Source organism: Ictidomys tridecemlineatus, chromosome X (genome assembly GCF_052094955.1).
Source record: "Ictidomys tridecemlineatus isolate mIctTri1 chromosome X, mIctTri1.hap1, whole genome shotgun sequence".
NCBI lineage: Eukaryota > Metazoa > Chordata > Mammalia > Rodentia > Sciuridae > Ictidomys > Ictidomys tridecemlineatus.
Window position 1 is genome coordinate 82459308 of NC_135493.1, and position 24479 is coordinate 82483786.

Below are 24479 nucleotides of genomic sequence, written 5' to 3' on the forward strand. Positions count from 1 at the left end.
TTGATCCTTTTGTTTTTTGCAGGTTCTCATTTCCAAGCATGAAGATGGAATGATTAAAATAATCATGTCAGCTCTCAGGACATTAGTTTGAACTCAATGATGATTTAATCTCTGAATTTCCCCACAATCCATAATGATAATTGTATGCACTCTATATTTTGATATTTAAAATTTAATTGAATACATTAAATATGTACATGGAAAATAGTCATATCACAGGGAAAATTAGTGCTAACTACCTATATAACTTTCAATGAGTATCATACTCTCTCTAGCCATATCAGGAAATTACATACCTATTGGACCTATAAGTCCTAAACAGTAAGGCTATCTGTTGGAGTCAGAGACTGAATTCTTTGGAACAGTAATTTATTAATATATTATTTGTTCAGCTAATGTTGATATTATAATCTCTATTACACTCTGGATTCTGAGTTAGATTCTGGGAATAAAAAATGAATTATATTCTAGGCTTTAAGAAATCTACAGTATAAAAGGTGGTTAAGTCAGAAAAGAAGATCAATAGAATTATGGGTGTCATTAAAGCAATCTCTATGTAGTATAAAATTATGGCTATGATTTATTGACACATCAAAATGACACATCAAAAATGGTGTTAGGAGCTCAGGGTTAAAATGCCAATAACTAAGTTATTATTTAACCTATACCTCTAAAACAGATATCATGATTATTTCAATTTATAGTTGAGAAACTGAATTTTTAAAAAGTCAATTATTTGTCCTAGTTCAGCCAGTGAAAAGTGGTACAGAAAGCATTTTGACCAAAGTAGTAAGACTCCAGAGTCTGTACAATTAGCCAGTATACTATTTAGCCCCAAGGCAGAGACCTGATAATTAAATGCATAAGTCTAGCATAAAGATATATACACTTCAAATAAGGTAAAGGCAATGTGGTAATCAGAATTATAAAGGTATACTCTCAAGATTCCCAACACCCAGTTATTCCATTAATCTTAGGTTCTGTTGTGAAGTAAAATAATTTTGGCTAATCCTAAGAGATTATTCTGAATAATTTGGGTGGTCCCAAGATGTCTTTTAAAATAGAGGAGGAGGGCAGATGGCGGATCAGAGAGATTTGGAGAAATAGAAAGAGGCACATGGAATGAGGCAGAAGAGAAGATTGGAAAGATTTAACTGAAAACCCAATTTGCTATTACTGGCTTTGAAGACAAACAAAGTATCAAAGAATGTGGGCAGCCACTCAGCCAACCACTAACAAGGATGCAGGGGGCTGGGGCTGTGACTCAAGTGGTAGCACGTTCGCCTAGCATGTGTAAGGCACTGGGTTCGATTCTCAGCACTACATAAAAACAAAATAAAGATATTGTGTCCACCTAAAAATAAAAAATAAATTAATCAAAAAAACAAGGATACAGGGACTAAATGGAATTGAATTAGGTCAATTACTTGAATGAGCTTTGTTTTACGCTGCTTTTTTGCAGCTATGATCAAAAGACCTAAAACAAAAACAATTTTAAGGAGGAAAAGTTTATTTGGGGGCTCACAATTTCAGAGGTCTCAGTCCATAAACAGCCAACTCCATTCCTGGAGGCTCTAAGTGAGACATAGCATCATGATGGAAGAGTGTGGTGGAGGGCAGCAATCATGTGATAATCAGAAGGCAGATGATACACTTATCAGATGTAAAACATAAAGCCCAAAGACAGGGACCCACCTCCTCCAGCCCCACTCTACCTGCCTTCAGTTAATCTACATCAGGGGATTAATTCACTGATTATATCAAGGCTCTCATAATCTAATAATTTCACCTCTGACTGTTCTTGCATTGTCTTACACAAGAGTTTTTGTGGGACACCTCACATTCAAACCATAAGAAGCTTGAAAGAGGATTATCTTCCAGAGTCTCCAGATAAGAGCTGAGGTCACTCAATATCTTGATTCTGGCCTGTGAGACCTGGAGCAGAGAAACCAACCAAGACACACTGCTGTTGGATTTCTTACCTACAGAAACTGTGAAATAATAAACTTTGTTTTTTGAAGATACTAAGATTGTGTTAATTTGTTACAGTAGCAATATAAAACTGTGAAGTTTGCCCTTGGGTGAAGCAAAAGGGAGAGGGTAGTCATTATCCCCTAGAATCCTGAGATGAAATAACAAAATATAAATTATTTCATCCGAATCTCCAACTTACTACTATGTAAATCAATGGAGGTATGATGATGTGGGGGCCTAGACATTCTCAAATTACCATCCATATTTAAAATTCCAATGGTGCAGTTATATTTAACTTGAAGTCATATGATATATGTATTTATGGATTTCCATTGTTTTAAGTTATTGAATCAGAATTTCACAGCAACATGAAACTTAATCTGTTGATCAAATTCTTCACAGAATTCTTCACAGAATTCTTCAGCTAAGGCCAGCCACTTAGCTTCTCTGTTACCTCAATGCTAAAATGATAGTAATGATGGAATGTTCCACATAAAGTTTTCTGTAATATTTAAATGAGTTAATTTGTGTTAGAGGGCTTAAAAATGACATAATAAATATTCAACATATTACCACTAGAAATTTTTAGAGAAACCAGAAGCCCAGATTTTATCAAGGAACTTTACATTTGGGGGAAGGTGGCAGCTCAGAGGGATTAGCAGTTATATAGCAGCACATTGAGAAAGGTAAGTGGTGAGAAAAGACAGGGAAAAAAACTCAAATGAGTAGGCAAGCAGGAGAAAATAAAAAATATTGGTTTCTATAATAGATAATTAATAAAAACAATAAACAACATCAGTATTTGGCATGCTATGGCTCACTTTGGGGGGGAAACACTCTTACAACAAGCCAAAAGGTATTCTCCCACCAAGCTTAAGAAACTGAACAATATCCCCACAATTGGAGCAGATAAACTCAGAAAATCTGGGCTGTGCCTACATAGGAGAAAGTCCACAAATTCTCTGGGTGGAAAGAGAATCAACATTCCAAAGCAGAAGTGATTAGAGCTTCCCTAGAAGAGAAGGTTAGAGTGGGAAAGGGCTTATTGATTGGACTTCTCCAGCCAGTAGACCAGGAATTCCTGCCATTTACCATTGTTTTTCAGAAATAGTTTTTTTTTTTCACTTTCTCTTTTTATTTTCTTTTTGTCCTGTATTTGGTATACTTGCTTTTTGAATATCCAAGAACAAACAACTATTTAGGCTCAACTTCTCACTGGAATGGTGAGTTCCCATTCTGAGAGACAATCTGAGCAAAAAAGAGTCTGGGACTCTGGGGAGAAACTCAGAGTGACTATTCAATCACTTTGCAAAGTGGAGAAGAATAAAAGACATTCCTATTTAAAATTGATAGGATGATCTTTGGGATAGTTTGGTTGATGGGTGTGGGGAAACTGGAATAAATCAGGAACAGACAGGAGTCCTACCTCCTTCAAACCCAGAAGTGACGGGAAGATAGAGTAATGCTCCCACACACCTCTCCTCAGAGCACACACAGGGTTTCTCAGAACGGGTAGTGCAATGCAATCCAGGACAGTCTACAGATGGAGCACGTGGAGGAGCTGTCCAGATGTTTTGTGAGACTCTTATCCTCAGACACAACAACAAAGCCATTTTTAAAAATATTTTTGTTGTTGTTGTAGTTGGACACAATACCTTTATTTTTTTTAATTGATTTACATGTGGTGCTGACAATCGAACCCAGGGCCTTGCATGTTCGAGGTGAGCGCTCTACTGCAGAGCCAAACCACAGCCCAACAAAGCCATTTTTGACAGTGAAATCTGTTCATTCCCATCTCTCCTTCTAGTAGTGTTAGTCAGGCAAGAAGGGGGCCAAATTCAGCAAACAGACTCACCTCACAAATTTGGCTGGTTTGGGTCAGAGCTAAAAACAAACAGAATGATATTTGCATCATACAAACTTCCTCACAGTTCAAACTTTCTAAAATTGAAACACCAGATATAAAAGTCTTTATTTCAAAAACTTCAACAAGAAATAACATGACCCTCTATGATAATTATTTATAATCCAATTGATACTAATACTTAGTGTCTCCTATATACAACTTTTTGCTTCACTACCATATGTCTCCCCTATTCTATGTCCATTTTACTGTATTTTAACTGACATCCCTTCCCAACTCATTTAATTTCTTCTTTCTTTTTCTTTTATTCCTATCTCTATTTTCTTTCCTGTAGCCCATCTTCAAATTCAATAAAGTGTATAATTATTAATGTCTAAGCTTTTCAGCCTATTTGTTATAACTCTTCACCTACATTCCTTCTGGATTAAGAAAGTTGTAGCAATTGTTAGTTATTACACTTATAAAATATGTTTATATATACTTACTCTTGAATTATCACTGTTATTTGTGAAATTCACTCCTTTCAAAGAATAATTAGGGTTTGAAATTAACACTGATTTTGCTTACCAAATGTGTTGGTGCCTAAATATATTTTGATAACTGTACTTGTTATAATGACATAAATACTCACCAAAGTACCTGCACATAAAAGAGAAAGAGAACTACATCTCAATAGATGTACAAATCGAGGACCACTGAAAACATGAGGACAACAGGTCAACAAGACAACTACAAAAATTTACTTACACCTCCAATAACTGAACCCACAGATATTGAAGGACATGAATTCAGAGAAGATCACAAAAACTTTATTATTAAAATAATTGATAAAAGAAGTTCTAAGGAATAGAATGAGATAAAATGCAGCAAGTGAAAAAGTATTTCAACAAAGAGTTAGAAATTCTAAAAAGAAATCAAATGGAAATTCTGGAAATGAAAGACAAAATAAATCAAATAAAAATATATAGTTGAAACTATCACCAACAGATTAGATTACATAGAAAACAGAACTTCAAGCCTTGAAGATAGGGTATGTGAATGTTGATCAGTAATAAGGAAAAAATATGAACTGAATACACAAAATCTCTGGGACAACATTAATATCAAATATTACAACAATTGTAAGAGTCATTGGAATTGAAGAGGGTATGGAGATGCAGGCTAATGTCATTAATAACCATTTCAGTGAAATCATAGCAAAAAATTTTACAAAAACATTAGGAATATGGATATCCACTTATAGGAGGCATACAGAAGCCCAATGAGACAAGATCAAAAAATACTTCTCTAGAAAACATTATAATTAAAATGCCTAACATTCAGAATAGGATGGAATCTTCAAAGCCTCAGGAGAAAACTGTCAGGTCACAGAGGTTAACAGATGATAACTTCTGATATCTGAGTTTAGACTCTAAAATCCAAGCAGGCTTGGAGTGAGATATTGTAAGTCCTGAAAGAAAGTTAAAAAAAAAAGAATTGCTACATTCATCAAAGCTATCCTTCAGAATCATAGAAGAAATGAAAACATGCCAGCATCAGCACTCATCACCAACACTGCAGCAAAAAAAAAAAGAAATACTATAAATAGCAGAACAAGAAAAGAAACACCAAAACCACAAAATGGAGGAAGCTCACTAGAAGAGCAAATAAAAATTAAGATCATATCAAAGCCAGGTATGGTGGCATAGTTGAGCAATCCCAGCAATTTGGGAGGCTGAGGCAGAAGGATTGCAAGTTCAAAGCCAGCCCTAAACAATTTAGAAAGACCTTATCTCAAAATAAAAAATGAAAAGGTCTGAGATGTATCTCAGTGGTTAAGTGCCCCAGGGTTCAATTCCTGGTACAAGAAAAAAAAACATATTAAATATATGAAACACATCAACACAGCGGTAAATAATAAATAGCTTTCCATAATAAAACTGAATATAAATAATCTCATGATCTCATCTCTCTAATAAAAAGGCAAACTGGAAGAGTGAATTAAAACAGAAGACCCAACTATATATTGATTGCAAAAGACTCAAAGGCAAAGACATTCACAAGCTGAAAGTAAAAGGATGGAAAAGAATATTTCATGCAAGTAGAGTCCAAGAAGAAGTAGCTATTCTCATATTTGACAAAGATTTCAACCAAAAATCAGTCAGAACAGACAAAAAATATTCACTTCATACTGATAAAGGGAAAAATTCAACAAAAGGATAGAAAAAGTAAATATTTATGCCTCAAAGTTGGTATACCTAATTACATAAACAAACACTTCTTTATATAAAGATTCAAACAGGATCCAATGTAATAATAATGGGTAATTTTAGTACCCCTGTCTCACTGATAGGTAATCCACATACAATATGAATAATGATATTTCTGACCTAAAAATACTATAAATCACATGAACCTACTAGATCTCTACAGAACATTGCATCCAACATCAGTTGAATTCACTTTCTTCTCAAGAACTCATAAAGCCTTCTTCAAAATAGACCATATTTGTAGTCACAAAGCAAGTCTTAGCAAATACAAAAAAAAATTCTTACAATTCCGTGGCTCTTATTAGATGAAGTTAGGAATGAAGTTAGAAATCTACATCATGAAATATTATAAAAACATGGAGATTGAACAATACACTTTTTAAAAAGTTTTTAGTTGTCAATGGATCTTTTATTTATTTATTTGTTTGTTTGTTTGTTTATTTGTTTATTTATTTATATGCAGTGCTGAGGATCAAACCCAAGGCCTCACACATGCCAGGCAACTGCTCTACCCTTGAGCCACAACCCCAACCCTGAACAATACACTTTTTGACTGATGATAAAAATCATAGGGGAGAGGAGGGGAGGAGTAGGGAGGATAGGAAGGGAAGCAGAATAGAATAGACAATACAATTGATGTATGTACATTCCATGTATGTATAATATGTCGAAATGCATTCTGCTGTCATGTATGACTAAAAAATAATAAAAATAAAAAAATAAAAATAAAATAAAAAAGATAAAATCATAGAATAAATAAAGGGAGAAATTTTTAAATTCCCAGAATTAAACAAGAATTTTGATAAAAATAAAATTATCTCTATTTGTTGATGACAAGTGCCTATATTTAGAAGACAAAAAGATTCCACCAGAAGATTTCTAGAGCTGATACATTTCTCAAAGTAGCAGGATATAAGATCAAAATACAAGCATCAATAGCTTTCTTGTACACCAATAGTGAACTTAATGTAAAAGAAAACAATTCCATTTACAATAGTCTCAAAACAATAAAATACCTAGAAATAAATTTAACAAAGAAAGTGAACCACCTCTAAAATAAAAACTGTAGAGCACTGAAGAAAGAAATTGAAGCACACATAAGAAAATGGAAAGACCTCCAATGGTCTTGAACAGGCAGAACTAATATTTTTAAATCAGCTTATTACCAAAAATGACCTACAGGTTCAATGCAATCCCCATCAAAATAATAATGAAATTCTTCATAGAAAAAATAGTTCTGAAATTCATATGGAATAATAAAAGATCCAGAATAGTCAAAGCAATTCTGAGCAATAGTAGCATTGCTGAAGGCATCACAATACCCAATCTTAAATTATACAACATTCCTCTAGTAACAAAAACAGCATGACATTGGCATAAAAGCATACATAAGTCTAGTGGAATAGAATAGAGTTCACAGAGACAAACCCACACAAATAGTCATCTGATTCTTGACAAGGATGCCAAAAACTTACGTTGTAGAAAAGAGTCTTTTTAACAAATGATGCTAGGAAAACTGGATATCCATATGTAGAAGAATGAAACTAGATCCCTACTTCCTACCCTGCAAAAGAGGTCAGCTCAAAGTGGATCAAAGACCTAGGGTTTAGACCAGAAACTCTGGAAGTACTAGAAGAAAACAGAGGGTCCATACTTCAATATATAGGCATAGTCATTGGTTTCCTTAAGAGTCCTAAAGCTCATGGAATAAAACCAAGAATCAGTAAGTGGGATGGCATCCAATAAAATGTTTCTGCTAAAATCAGCATACTATAATGATCTATGCATATTAATACTCACAGCAGTGCAAGTCATAATAGCCAAGTTATGGAAACAATCTAGGTGTTGTCAACAGATGAATGGATAAGAAAATGTGATACACAGACACACACACACACACACACACACACACACACACAATGGAGATCTACTCAGCCATAAATAAGAATGAAATTAGGCATTTTCTGGTAAATAGCTAGAACTGAAGAACATCAAGCTAAGTTAAATAAGACTCAGAAAACCAAAGGTTTAATGTTTTCTCTCATTTGAGGAAGCAAGAGCAAAATAATGGGAAAAGGGAGGGATATGGATATCATAAAGACATAAGGAAGATAAATGGAGTAGAAGAAGGAGATAGGGACAGAGAAGGAACAGGAAAGGGAGGAAATGCAGACTGAATTTAACAAAAGCATGCTATGTGATTCCACAGGAAATTCCATATACATAAAGTATATGTAGAAAGCACCAATCAAAATAAATAAATGAGCTAAAGGAAGATTAGTAGAGGAAGAAGAAAGAGGAGAATGCGGACAGAAATGGAGTAAATCAAATAAAAAATTGTTAAGTTGGACCATGGTAAATTGGGGACCATCGAATTCTACCTTCACACAATCCTGAGACACATAATACCATCCATATTTGAAGAAACTGAAGAACAATGACATTAAGTGGATAGTCTAAGATTGCAGAACCAGTTTATGAAGAAGCTGTTTAAATGCTAGGCTGACTAGGATTTAACTTACTTCACAACTGGTTTTGTTCTACTATGCTATACTGCTAATTGGCAAAAAGATGTTACCTGTGTGATTTTTTTAAGTATTTCTTTTCAACAATGACAATGCATGAATTACTGCTACATAAAATAATGGGGATGAATCTTACAAGCATAATATTGAGCAAAAGAAGGCAGACACTAAGTAATACATACTGATAGATTCCATTTATGTAAAGTTCAAAAACAGATACACTAAATTTATTGTGTTAGAAATTAGGATGGTGTTTATCTTTGGGAAGGAACTGTGACTAGAAAGGAACATAAAAGTCTCTGAGAGGCTGCTAATATTCTGTTTCTTTTTCTGGGTTCTGGTTACACAGATGTGCCCATTGAATTCTACACACTTGATGTGGGCACTTTACACATATATTTATATATAATATTTCAATAAGCTTACTTAAAATTATTCCTCTCAAATTAACTATGTGGCTAGGTTATGAATTTACATCTTCCTTAGGCCAGTGTGCCTAGTATTTGACTACTACATACAGGCTATTCTAATCAATTATCACAAGATACACACACACACACACACACACACTCAAATTTTCATTTCAGTCTAACTATCCTTGAATCCTAGCTCTGCTACCTATTAGATGTATGACCTTGGGCAAGTGAATTAACAGTTCTACACCTCATTTTTCTCTTTAACAAATGAGAATAATGAGTACCTACTAATAATTACTGTGAGAATGCAATTGCCATCCCTTAACTAATGATCACCAAGTCATCATAATAATCATTCTCATAACTCTCTTGTTCCCATTAAATAATTGTCCTCACCAGACAGATTTTCATGTTCCTGCATAAAGAATTATAAATATCTTCTAGGAAGTGTTTCCTAAATCATGGTAGCACAGCTACAGGAAAAACCTAAGGATGTGAACAATTCAGTGTTGTCTGTTGTTGGTTATCTAATTTTTAGGAAAAAATATTTTTAAAAACCTTCCATAGAATATATTTATACTTACAAATTTTTGGCTCTGGGGACAACTGTTATTCACTAGCATACTCTTTTTCACCTACAACCAATATGCTTGTTCACATCACCAAGTGCCTCCTCTTTATTGTCTATGTTTACTCCGAGACATAACTGGAATTTTCCCTCAAAACTAACTTCACTTTCACTTTGTTCAGATGAGTAACTAAATGTCTAAATTAGCTTTTCTTTCCCTATGACTGCTTCATTTTATGAGGCAGATTATTCAGAAAATAGATTCTGCGCTCCCTTACGCACATTGAAAATCACTCATATCTGTTTCTACAAATCTGTTTTCTATTCTTATTTTTTATGGGTTGAGCAAAAGCAACAGAAAAATTTAAAACTCCAACAACAAACAACAATTGATTTGTTCTTTTTGCTTATGATCAGTAGAATGTTCCCCTCACACAGAATTAGCACAAGATTTTGTAACCTAATTGTATTAAACCGGTTTCTTATATCAGAACAGCGCCAATATCCTCCTCTCTTAGAACCCTAAAGGTATCTCCCTATCTAGTCTTTACTCTGTTAATTTCATGCCCAATGTTCTATACTATTTTCCTTCTGAAGAGAACTTGAAATCAATTAGAAATCTACATATAATGGTACCACCATGTAAATATTCTTTGTCTCATCTTCTGTTTCATGACTCTTACCATTCACTCTCCAATCCTTTTCTGTCAATGTCATCAATATCTAGTCTACTTCTTTCCTTGGCTAATGTCCCTTGGCTACATTTCTCCACAGAACCTTTTTATTTTGTACTGGGGATTGAACCCAGGGACATTCAATCACTGAGTTATGTCCCCAGCCCTTTTTATTTTTTTATTTTGAGACACTCAATAAGTTGCATAGAGTCTCACCAAGTTGCTGCTGCTGGCCTTGATCTTGAGATTCTCTTGCCTCAGCCTCTGGAGCTATTTGGATTATAGCCATGTGCCATAGTGCCTGGCAGAAGCTTGTGTTTTTAACTTTCTCTTTTTGGCCCTTCATAGTTTTTCCTGCATTCAGCTGGGTTTGTCACCTCTCTTATTTTCTTTCAAACTTTGGTGTTACCAGCTTTTCTCTCTTTGATTATTTCTGTATATTTTGAGTTATTATTATGCTATACACTAAATTCTCACCTACATGTGATAAGTGTATGTATGTGACTATGTACTCCCTCTGCCATCACAACCCTATGAACTTCTCCCAAAACAATGGATTTCTGATTTATTAATTTCAACTGCAAAAAAATCAAACAAACCCTATACTTGCTTATTTCATTGATTCCGCTCTTCCTAAACAGCATTGTGAATAACAGACTATAATAAGGTTCCTTTCCAATGCACCCCACTTTGAGAACCAGAAAATAGGAGTTAATTGAATGCCTTTTGAGAATTAAATTGTATGGTGGCATTTTATTAATCAAAGAAAGTAGATTCAAAATCATCTGAGGAAATGGAACGATTCTCAGTCCACCATAATGTTAAGTATATTGTGACCTGATTGACTGTATTAGCATTTTAAGAAAGAATAAGCCACAGAAATATAGTAAAAAGTGGGTCCCCAAAGTAAACATTGGCAATACTCAAATGAATAAAGGTGCCTTAACCATTCAACTTGCAGTATTTCTAACTCTGTAAGCAAGACTATCTCTGTTGGAAGATAGATGTACAGCAACTAGCATGAATTTATACAATTAAACTTTTGGTTTGTAACAACCATTCTACTACATCCCATTCATCACACATCTTTCTATTGATTTGGCTTGTATCTGCTCTTATTAACAATGTGGTGGGCTTACAATTTACATTCAATAAATAATCAAATAGCTCTCATTTTATAGTTATAATTTTTATTTGGCTTTCCATTTAGCTTTTCAAGGGATATGTACTGATATGAGTCATAGACATGAGTACTTTCAGTAGATGTAACAATGCTTTTTATCATTGAAAATTAATAAATTGACGTTCTCCCATCTGCTTTTTCATTTGCATGAATCAGTCTCTCAGAGCTTGAACTACACTGAATGCTGATGAGACCTGCAAAGCAGAAGAAAAAGCATAGCCAGCAAGGCAACTCTTATTTTTTTTTAAAGAGAGAGGAGAGGAGAGGAGAGAGAGAGAATTTTTAAGTATTTATTTCTTTTAGTTTTCGGCGGACACAACACCTTTGTTTGTATGTGGTGCTGAGGATCGAACCCTGGCCGCACGCATGCCAGGCGAGCGCGCTACCGCTTGAGCCACATCCCCAGCCCAAGGCAACTCTTAAATCTTCAAACATTTTTGTTTATGTATACTTCTTAAAGAATTTTAAACAAATGCCTACTTCCTGATACATATTTAACATCTAAATTTTGTCATTATATAGTTACAATTACAGATATTATAATTATAATTGTATGGTAATTTGTGGGATACTATAAATATTAACATTTTGAAATTATTATGTAACTCTCTTATTTATATTCAACAGGATTTAAATACTATAGCAATTAGAGATGAGACCCACTTTATTAACAGATTGTTCTTTAACAGTGGAAAATTTATAATGTTCCTTTTTTCCTTTGATGTGTATTTCTACTTATTTCCTCCTCCACCAGACTTTTGTCCTAACTTTATGTACTTTTATTTTAAAAATCCTTTCACTGACCACCATATCTGAGCTACTCTACTATAAAAATTAAGCAAATTAAAATTAATTTTAAGGGTTCTGTATTATCACTATAATTATTGCTAGTGCACAATTGGTCAAAAATATAAATATATTGACAACTTTGATAAATAGTAAATATAAAATCTAAAATTTAATTAGAAATTCATTTGAGTATTTTCCCTATCACTTTATTTATGCAAACACACATATTACTCATTGCTAGAAAGTATATTCCTTTCTCATTTTTGTAAGTCTGAACAATGCAACTTTTTAATAAATAGAAGGGAATAAAAGGGCATTGTTTTAGTAATTTCCTTCCATCTTTGAGTTCCTTCCAAATAATATGCCAAAAATCACATAATGATATATCTTCTTAAGTTATTTTAATGATCTATCAGATGACAACATAATTAGATCCTGCTTGAATTTTGTGCAAGGCAAAGAATTGGAAATCGCAGATTTGCAAAAGGATTTATTATCTAGTCGTTAGAGTCATTCAGCTTCTCAATATGGACACCAATGTGAATTTCAAATCAGTTCTTGGTTTGTTGCCCCGAGATTTTTATACTCAAAGGCAATAGGGAATGTACCATAGTAAAATACTGAATGTATAACATAAGTATGTCTTTATTTTGTAAAGTGGGTAAAGGTCAATTGCAAATGGCATGCTTTGACCTTAGGGGAATTTTCTGGCAATTCAGTCTTAAGAAAAAAGATACACAGATATTGCATTTCTAGAAATTGATTCCCTTTAAACTACTTTTATTGTGTGAAAAGACTTTTTGTACACAAATTCAGGCTTGAAGATCATTGTCTTAGATAATACTGCCATCATTTCCATTATCTACTGTTGCAACTGATTTTTACCATTAAAATGAGTTTGAACTTTACTAATTATAGTATCTGTGTTGTCCTTTACCATCTATAGACCATAAGACTTTTACCATAAACATGGCATTCTCCTTAGATTTTGAACCTGAGGATTTTGCAATTTGAGGAGTCTGAATTACAGCATAATAATTCACCAATAATTGCCATCTGCAGATACCTAACTGAAGACATCAAGCTATGTAAAAATAAATATAGTCTTCTCGTTTACCTTATATATAGACTTGCCTTCTGAAAGCAGTCACCTTAAAGAGATTTGTTTTACAATTCAACTTCCTTTATTTCCCTTTTGCCTTTGAGGATTCGAAAATAACTTGTTCTTTTTTTATGGCTTTCTCCACTAACACTAGAGTCTTGGGAATCCACATACAATGCATGTGGAGAAATCAACTCCTCCCACTGCCACCAGGTATATTTTGTTGGCATTCTGATTTGTAACCTGAAATGAGACTTCACATACAATATTTTCCATGATGACACATTCTCTTTGGAGTACAATATAGCTAATGTCAACTCTTACCCATACTACAAGTTAAATAGGCTTTATAGGGTTGTCACAGAATCTTATCTGATTTAGATAATTATTTGCAGCAGTTCCAGAGCTTGCTCTTTGAGACAGGGTCTAACTTAGTTGCCCTTAGTGGCTAACCACCAATTTGCAATCCTGTTGTCTTAGCCTCCCTAGTAGCTGGGATTACAGACACAAGCCCCCATACCTAGCTCCCAGAACATTTTTACTGGCTACAAAATCCCCTATGACCTCCATTCTATTCTTAAAGTCTTTATGACCTTTAGTATGATAGGCAAACATTCTCCTGATATTGTGTCAGTCATTTTTACCTAATTGTCCTGATTTGGATTGAAAATGGCAGTTATTCTAAGAATTTCTATTTTCCCATGAAATATTTACTTTCCTGCTTTTATTTTCCATCAGTCCTCTATATTATTTATTTTTAATCATATCAGAGCATTTCCCTCTTGTTCCCCATTTTTATTTCAGTCTTCTATTGATTTTATAAATCTTGAAGGAATTTAGTTCCAAATTCTTTTGAAAGGCACATATAAAGGCAACTCCTGCTACAGTTTAAAATATAAACTATGACATAATATAAAATCCTATTTATGCATCACAAGGAGGGCAGACTTTCAGTCTCATCTAATTTTTTTAAGTCCCAGCTTTCAGTTGGAAGTCCCTTAAAGTCATATAACTGATGGAAAAGGGTATGAAAAGATAAATTGAAGGGGAAGTATTAGCTACAATTATCATCATCAAGGGAAAGAGAATATTTGCTTTTATACAGATATATTTATACTCTTCCTAGAGTAAATACTCCACCCTTTAAGAAAGTGACCCAGTTATGTTCTTGGTCTTTTTCCAACTCAACCCAGTGCTTCAGTGCTTTGGGACTTCAGGAAGGAGAAAGAAGGAAGGGAAAACTTAAGCTCCTCCTAAAATTATCAAAAATTTCAATGTCAGGAGGCCAACTAGATAGACTATGAATGAAGTTGACCTGATGATGACTGGCAATTAAAAATATTTGTCTTATCTAATAGATGCAGCCATCATTTAGCTTTAGTCACATTATATTTCAAAGGCATACCCTAAGGTAACCAGAACATCTAGTTTTAAAAGAGAAGCTATAAATCTGAATTTGTACAGGCAATTTGCCAAGTTTTAGGTGTTGGCTAACAAAAGTCAGTTCATAAGTTGCCAATTTAAAACTTATGTGCTAGAGATTAAATTGGATATATAACACCAGAATTTTAGGGCATTCAAGAAAGACTGACTTGTACATTCTTTATTTATAAGCAAACTAAATGTAAATTCAAAATAATTAGGCCATTATAGGGATCGTGGACTTAGAATAAGAACAATATATAATTTGGAAGAATATCCCCAAACAGAATACACATGTGCTAAATACATTGTCTTAGCGCTTATATTTTACTGGTTTTTTTTTTTTTGTGTGTGTGTGTGTGTGTCTTTTTATTGTTTAGTTTTTGGTTTTGATTCAATTTAATTTACCAAGATGTGTTAGTCAGGATGTTTGACTAGAACACCATAGAGTATGAAAAGTTTGTTTTGGCACACAGTTTCAGAGGTTTAGTCTATTGTGGGTGGAGTTCATGGCTCTAGGCCCAAGATGAGGCAGAACATTATGGTAGTAAGGGCATGGTGGAAGAAGTTGCCCAGGATACAGTGGTTGGGAAGCAGAGAGAGAGGAGAAGAGGCCACAGAAAAATTGCACCCTTCCAGTGACCCACCTCCTCCAGACACAATTCACCTACCTACAGTTAGTTACCTTCCAGTTAGCACAGTCAAAACAGGATGAACCTATTAGGTTCCAGCATTCATAATCTAATCATTTCACCTCCTGTATTAGCACATAGCTTTGGGAGGCACCGCATATCTAAACCATAATACGAGGGTAAACTTAATTAATTTGCTTTGTTTTCAGAGAGGGATATGTATTGGAACAATTATTGTCTCTATCATACTTCATTAGGTCAACAGGCTTCCTTTCCCCTTCCCCTTTCATGAAGGTTTTGGGCAGGGACTTTGCACCTGGCTGAGAAGACTTGAAATAGCCAATCAGAAGCTGACATGGCAACAGACCCCAACCACCAAGGGTTCCCACCAGTAGAAGCAATCGCCCTGTCAATCCAGTCAGTCCTGACCAACCCGTGACAGGGCTCAGCCAACCAGCTGTCAGTAGCTGCAATTTAGATGGCCTAGGCCCTCCTATCTCCAGCTTCCCTTATTAGCATTGTTCTTGCCTTTCCCACCTGCGACTTCCCAGGCCCTTTACCTTTTCAGAGACCAGTGAACCTCTCCTGGGAGCACCCCCAATAAACCTTCTTTTGATGCCTCATTCTTGTTCCATAGTTCCTGATCTCACGCACCCCTTTCTACTTTACATACTTAACTGTATATAACTATTACAACCTTGAAGAGTGTGCATATTAGTCTCACTTTTGCTGATGAAGAAACTGAGATTGTGAAAAATGAATGAATTGCCTTAAGGTCACCCAGCCATGACTAAACAAACTGGAGTTGTAATCCCAGTCTGTTTGGCTCAAGACTGGTTTTGCCACTATGTTATATTACTGTTTTTCTAGTTCTGACTGTATTATTTGGTTTCATGTGCATCAACAGGAGTGAGGAACAATCATAGGATTCCCCTTACATTCTGTATATTACCCCAGGAAGACAACACAGTATTTAATTAATATAATCACGTGAAAACTTCAACAGAAATTATTTCCTCGGGAAGAATTCTAAAAGTTGAATTGCTCAGTAAAATTATCTGCATGTTTTATCAAATTTTAGGGTTTATTAGCAAAATGCCCTTTAAGCAATATATAAAGTACCTGTTGCCTGTAATCATCATCATCATCATCATCATCATCATCCATATAGTGTTTACTATGAGCAGTCCTGGGCAGTCTGGATGGACTATGCCAAGACTGGATACTATATCAATCTTTTTAAATTTTATACATAAAAATATTTAAGTTAATTTCTATTTAAAGAAAATAAAATGTTTCCTTCCTTCCTTGTTTTCTTCTTTCCTCTCTACCTCCCTTACCTCCTCTTTCTGACATTTATTTTCCTTTTTTTAAGATAGTAGTTAATGTTTATTTTTTCCTATGAGTATTCCTTTTTCTACATTGATTTGAACCAAGTATGTGTATTCATAAATAGAACTAATGGGTTACATATGTCACAATTTTTTAGTTTGCCTCTTTTAATTTTTTATTGTTTTCTTCACATATAGAAGTTTAAAATTGTTGTTTTATGAAACTTATCCACCTTTTTACTTATAGTATTCTTTGTTATTTTAAAAAGGTTGTCACCATGGTGAGGTCATATAAATATTTGCTCTAATACTTTTCTGCAAATTTTATGATTTCATTTATTTTTGAGAGAGAGAGAGAATTCTAATATTTATTTTTTAGTTTTCAGAGGACACAACATCTTTGTCTGTATGTGGTGCTGAGGATCGAACCAGAGCCACACGCATGCCAGGCAAGCGTGCTACCGCTTGAGCCACATTCCCAGCCCCATGATTTCATTTTCTTCTAAAATTTATTTAGTTTTTTAACATGAAAATTCATTGATGGCATTCTTTCTACCTTTCCAACACTGCTAGGGGTTTATTATTCTTCTCATATCATTTCTGTCATATGAATGGGATTTAATAAAGGAGGTTAAAAACAATTGCCACATTGAAAAATAGATTTTTAAAATGGTTAATTATTTGATTTCTGGCTCATTTTTTAATATGGCTGTTACATCATTAAGATTTTCTACTTCTAATTAAATTTTGGTCATGCACGGTTTTCAGTTTTCCTTTGTTGTTAGTCAAGATCAATATAAAGCATTTCATCATAATTTTTAAAAATATTCCCTTCATCTGTGATTAAATGTATTCCCACCCTATTAATTTTATGTATTTGTCTGGTTCCCCTTAAGTTTCAGCTCTGCTTCTCACTAATGAAAGCATGTAAGTTCAGTCACTGGAATATTAATTTTATTTCATTGTAAGTAACTTAAACCACAATTTTACATTATATTTTAGAATAAAATGTTAAAACATTGCATCATTTGTATAATAAAAGGAAAAAATTCAAAGGAATGTGTTTGTGGAAGGATTCAGGAAGGGGAAAAAGGTGAGTGTGCTTTTGCCCCTGTACTGTGTACTTTGGTGAAGAAATTGCCAACTAAGAGAATCACTGAACTAACAATGGTTTATCTATTTAGCTTGTTTTTAAAAACAACTTCTTAAGTTAGCTTAACAAAATTTACTTTACTTTGTTTGTTCATTAATGTTTGCCGTTATCATTTTGTACCCAACACCCCATTTCCCTTTTGTAATTTTTTTGTTATCCTATTTAAATGCCAAATTAATTTATATTTTTTTATTGTTTATATTTCAACTCTTTGAGTATATAAGTTTAATTGAATTCATCCACATATACCCTGTAAATAAAATATTACTTAACTTGAGTTTGATAAGAGTGCAGATTCTTGTACAACACTTATTTCAGTAGGTTTGGATGGGACCTAGAAATCTGTATTCTTAACAAGTTCTTCAGATCACACAAAGAGAAATCCTTTGCTAATTGCTGATTTATATGTTCTCATTATCATTATTTTTGTTAATTTATTCAAATAAGAACTTTGATTAGCACTTTGTCTCAAAAATGTTTGTTTGGCTTTACTTTTTAAGTCGTTGGGTTTTTCCTTCCCACTTTTATTATTAATATGTGCCTTTGTTCTATTGAAATTAAAGATAATCTGTGATGTTGTCTGATTTTTTTTATTTTTTGAGAGAATACAAAAATATACTATAACACATAGGAATTGGAATTACCACCACCTACAATTACCTGTTGTTGATATCTTTCCGTATTTGCTTCCATTTTTAAAATAAAGTAAGTTTTTATACATTTAATTCAAGTTCTTTTCCATCAATGCCCTGTATCCTATTCCATTTTTTCTTGCTCATGTGAAAGTTTGGTATGAATCATTTTAGTATATTTGCTTGCTTGCTTGCTTTCTCTTTTTCTTGTTTTCTTTATTTTCATTCCTTTTTGTGCCAGAGATTGAACACAAGATCTCATACAGCTTAACATCTCCACCACTGAGCCCCTCTAGAAATATTTCTAGTAGAATATTTCACATATATATGAATGCATCTATAAATACCATAGAGTATAATTTGACGTGTGCTGATTCATTAGGCTTTTGAGATCTATACACATTACTATATTTAAAAGTAGTTCATCTTTTGCCTCTGTATTAATCATATTAAGCATACTATATGTGAACATATATATCACTATATTAATTGATGCATATCACATGTCTATATTTTTTTCTTGAGATTTATTGAGGTGTTGGTGACCTAATGACTTTAAAATGCTGTTAAATGGCCCCTGGATATTTGAGGGGGAAAATGATTTTCTGTATGATCTAAATTAGGGTTAGAGATATATACATAAATTCAAAATTATGTCTTCTATTATTCATGTTCTTTTTATCAGTACTGCCATTTCTTTGTTTTTCTTAATCTGTATTGAAATTTCGTGAACATATTAATGTTTACCACTATATGTGCCCATCAATTTCTATTTGTACTATTTTCCCAAAATATATTTCTATTTTTTAAAATTATAAATGCAGTGCATAATAAAAACCATTGAAAAATTCAAAATTTTATAAAAGTGAGAGTTATTCATAATATCAACATTCACTAATCACCACTATCATACTGGTGCATAGCCTTTCAGATTTTTTTTCTACATGTACACATACAATCTACACGCACGAGTTGTTAAAAATATTTTTAAAGAAAAAATATATTTATTGTATTTTTGATATTGAAATATACATGTCTTATATAGTTTCTAATTGTGCATAAATAAAGCCAAAAGTGAAAATACTATCATTTCCCTTTATCTGCAATGTATTTCTTATATACCTTTAAAGACACTTTATATCATATAAAAAAACACTCACTTTTTAAACATAGTACATATTATTTTATTGTATGATAACATCATAGTAGGTTTGACTAATCTCTTGTAAATACACATTTAAAATGTTTAAATCATATTTTTTAATGCTACAGTATTTGTTTAATACATATTGATTATTTTCTTAGAGGAAGTTTTTAGATGAGGTATTTTTAAATAAAGATGGAAATATTTTTAAAATGTTAATTTGTATTCTCAAATTGCTCTAGGATTATTAACAATTCACACTTCGACTAGCATGAGAGTGCATTTTCTCAGCTCCCTATCAACAAGGTTTATCATTATTTCTCATCGTTGCCGATATGATAAAACAAAAGTATACCATCATCATTATAATTTGTATTTCTTTCATTACTAGTGAGTTTAATCACCCTTTCATAGCCTATTGGCCCTTTGCACTTCTTTTGTAAAATGTACGCTCCTGCCCTGTCTTCTTCCCTTCCCCCATTGGGGGTGTTCCTGTTTCCTTTTTGCTTTGTCAGAGTTCTTTATTATTCATTTTTCGTCTTTTACATGGGATCGGTTTGATTCAGGCTTTCATCCTTTCACTGCCTTACAGATTGCTAATATATATTCTCCACTGGTCTTTCAATGTCGTTTACAGAAGCCGTTTTCCTCTCCCTCCTCCCTCTCAACTTCCTCCCTCCCTACCTCGCCTCTTTTCTCTCGACTAGGCTTCTCTTCTAGTCTCGTCCCTTCTCCCCCCCACCTCTCTCTTTGTTTCCCTCTTCCCTCTCTCTCCCTCCTTTTTTTTTTTTTTTTTTTTTAGTGCATAAGTTTTTAATTTTGACCGAGTCAAATCTATCAATCAGGGCCTGGCGCCGCGTCAGCAGAGGGGGGCGGGGAAGTGAGCGCGGAACTGGGGGAGGGGAAGGGGCGGGGAGGAGCGGGCGGAGCGGCTGCGGGAGTTGCTGGGAGTGCGCGCGGTCAGATCACTAGGCGGCGGCGGAGGAGGCCCAGAGACCTGAGCGCTGAGAACTCAGCCCGCGGCCTACGCTGAACCCTCTCGACCGGAGGACCAGGGAACCGCAATCTTCATCACAGAGGTACCGTGCTCTGCGCTCCTCGCCCAGCCCGGCCCAGTCCGCTGCTGCGGCACCTCCTTCCTTCCTCCTTCCCTCGCTCTCTCGCTCGCCCGCGCCTTCCTTGCCCGCCTGCGTCACCGCGGCCGCCATGGCTGAGAACGGCGAGAGCAGCGGCCCCCCGCGCCCCTCCCGCGGTCCTGCTGCGGCCCAAGGCTCGGCCGCTGCCCCGGCTGAGCCCAAAATCATCAAAGTCACTGTGAAGACCCCCAAAGAGAAAGAGGAGTTCGCGGTGCCTGAGAATAGCTCGGTCCAGCAGTTTAAGGAAGCGATTTCAAAACGCTTCAAATCCCAAACCGATCAGCTAGTGCTGATTTTTGCTGGAAAAATCTTAAAAGATCAAGATACCTTGATCCAGCATGGCATCCATGATGGACTGACTGTTCACCTTGTCATCAAAAGCCAGAATCGACCTCAGGGCCAGTCCACCACACAGCCTAGCAGTGCCGCGGGAACTACTACTACCACCACCACGGCGTCGACTCCCAGGAGTAACTCCACACCTACTACCACAAATAGCAGCCCGTTCGGGTTGGGGAGCCTGGGAGGACTTGCAGGCCTTAGCAGCCTTGGTTTGAGCTCGACCAACTTCTCTGAGCTCCAGAACCAGATGCAGCAGCAGCTCATGGCCAGTCCTGAGATGATGATTCAAATCATGGAAAATCCCTTTGTTCAGAGCATGCTTTCGAATCCTGATCTGATGAGGCAGCTCATTATGGCCAATCCACAGATGCAACAATTGATTCAGAGAAACCCAGAAATCAGTCACCTGCTCAACAACCCAGATATAATGAGGCAGACTCTCGAAATCGCCAGGAATCCAGCCATGATGCAAGAGATGATGAGAAATCAAGATCTGGCTCTCAGCAATCTCGAAAGCATCCCAGGTGGCTACAATGCTCTACGGCGCATGTACACTGACATTCAAGAACCCATGCTGAATGCCGCACAAGAGCAGTTTGGGGGTAATCCATTTGCCTCAGTGGGGAGCAGTTCCTCCTCCGGGGAAGGTACTCAGCCTTCCCGCACAGAAAATCGGGATCCACTGCCCAATCCATGGGCGCCACCGTCGACTACCCAGAGTTCTGCGACCACCAGTACCACCACAAGCAGTGGCAGTGGGTCTGGCAGTAGCTCCAGTAATACTGCTGGGAACACTGTGGCTGCAGCTAATTATGTCGCTAGCATTTTCAGTACCCCAGGAATGCAGAGCCTGCTGCAACAGATAACTGAAAACCCCCAGCTGATTCAGAATATGCTGTCCGCACCCTACATGAGAAGCATGATGCAGTCGCTGAGCCAGAATCCAGATTTGGCTGCACAGATGATGCTGAATAGCCCACTGTTTACTGCAAATCCTCAGCTGCAGGAGCAGATGCGTCCTCAGCTCCCAGCTTTCCTGCAGCAGATGCAGAATCCAGACACGCTATCAGCCATGTCAAACCCAAGAGCAATGCAGGCTTTAATGCAGATCCAGCAGGGGCTACAGACATTAGCCACTGAAGCACCTGGCCTCATTCCAAGCTTCACTCCAGGTGTGGGGGTGGGGGTGCTGGGAACCGCCATAGGCCCTGTAGGCCCAGTCACTCCCATAGGCCCCATAGGCCCTATAGTCCCTTTTACCCCCATAGGCCCCATTGGGCCCATAGGACCCACTGGCCCTGCAGGGCCCCCTGGCTCCACCGGCTCTGGCGGCCCCACTGCACCCACTGTGTCCAGCTCTGCACCCAGTGAAACCACCACTCCAACATCAGAATCTGGACCCAACCAGCAGTTCATTCAGCAAATGGTGCAGGCTCTGGCTGGAGCAAATCCTCCACAGCTGCCGAATCCAGAAGTCAGATTTCAGCAGCAACTGGAACAGCTCAACGCCATGGGGTTCTTAAACCGTGAAGCAAACTTGCAGGCCCTAATAGCAACAGGAGGCGACATCAATGCAGCCATTGAGAGGCTGCTGGGCTCCCAGCCATCGTAATTACATTTCTGTACCTTGAAAAAATGTATCTTATTTTTGATAATGGCTCTTAAATCTTTAAACACACACAAAATCGTGCTTTACTTTCATTTTGATTCTTTTAAATCTGTCTATTATAAGTCTAATATGATGCATTTTAAGGTGGAGTCCCTCCCTCCCTTTTTTCTTTTCTCCCCCTTCCTGCCCCTCCCTCCGCCCTTCCCCTTCCCCCCCTGCCTTCTCCCCTCCTTTGTTTCCTTCCTTCCTTCTTTCCTTCCTTTTTTTCTTTTGGTTTCCTTCCTTCTGTGTTTCGAATGGTGGGAATCAATGCTGTTTCACTCAAAGGTGTTGCATGCAAACACTTCTCTTTATTCTGCATTTATTGTGATTTTTTGGAAACAGGTATCAGCCTTCACAGTTGGGTGAACAAGTTTTGTCCTACAGATGTCCAATTTATTTGCATTTTAAACATTAGCCTATGATAGTAATTTAATGTAGAATGAAGATATTAAAAACAGAAGCAAATTATTTGAAGCTCTAATTTGTGGTACAATATTGCTTATTGTGACTTTGGCATGTATTTTTGCTAGCAAAATGCTGTAAGATTTATATCATTCATTGATCGTTTTTGCTATATTTGTACACAGTACAGTAAGCACAATTGGAACTGTACATCTAGAAGTATTACTGTAGAATCTGAGCAGAGTATGTGTAACTCAAATAAGAAAGAATACAAGAAATATTTCTGGAGCTAGATATGTCTCATGATTTTGTAGAATCTTACAGCATATTTGATAAATTTTTCAGTGAAAAATGTTGGCTAGGCAAGTTCAGTTAAAATATAGTAGAAATGTTTATCCTGGTATCTCTAAGTATACATTTAATTGTACAGAAATCTTACAGTGTAACATTGTGTCAACATTTGCAGATTGACTGTATATGACCTTAATCTTTGTGCAGCCTGAAGGATCAGTGTAGTAATGCCAGGAAAGTGCTTTTTACCTAAGAGTTCCTTCTCAGCTTCTCCCATAAAGAGACCCTAATATGCATTTTGATTTGTAATTGGAAATGTAACTTTTACTGAAAGTGTCATGTGATGTTTGCATTACTTTTAACTGCTATGTATAAAGGAAAGTGTATCTTTTGACTTTATTGGTTAATTCTCTTGTGCACAGGGAAAATGCATTAAAAATGACTAAAAAAAATAAAAAAATTAAAAATGGATAAATCTTCTTCTTTTTGCCTTCTGGCCCTAGGATCATGTTTAGAAGGGTATTCCCACCCCAAGATTATATAAATCTTATCCTATATTTCCCTTTCATGGTTTAATTTAAATTTTTTGCACTATCTGGAATTACTTTGATGTATGGATTTAGGTGTTCTAACTTATTTTTCTCAAAGGATTAATCAGTTGTTAGCCAATATTTTCTCCTTTCCCACATTTGAAATATACATATTCATACTTGTTATGTTTGTATTCTCTTTAGTTCCACTGAATATTGTAGCCCTAGTAAACCAGCCTATACTTTTGAGTTAGAAATATGACTTCATACCTGTTAGGCAAGTCCTCTGTTGATCATCTTTATTTTTTACAATTTTCTAATATTCTGACATATTTGTTTTATCAGTTGAACATTATATTTAATAGGCTTTCCACAAAAGATAAATTGGGAATTTGGGATTGTTTTAAATTGATTATAATAGTGAGCACTACAGAATTGCATTGCTTTCCAGAAATATTATATATTGCCT

The 24479-nt window shown here is 35.6% G+C and overlaps 1 protein-coding gene across 1 annotated transcript; it reads left to right on the forward strand.

The window, feature by feature from the left end:
• Positions 1 to 20576: 20576 nt before the first annotated feature.
• On the forward strand, positions 20577 to 23955 carry Ubqln2 (ubiquilin 2). The gene has a single exon (XM_013365439.3). The coding sequence runs from the start codon at positions 20865 to 20867 to the stop codon at positions 22746 to 22748; it is 1884 nt and encodes a 627-aa protein (XP_013220893.1). The 5' UTR covers positions 20577 to 20864; the 3' UTR covers positions 22749 to 23955.
• The last annotated feature ends 524 nt before the right edge of the window (positions 23956 to 24479 follow it).

Coding starts and splice junctions, on each gene's coding strand:
- Ubqln2 (XM_013365439.3), top strand. CDS start 20,865: ATGGCTGAGAACGGCGAGAGCAGCGGCCCCCCGCGCCCCTCCCGCGGT.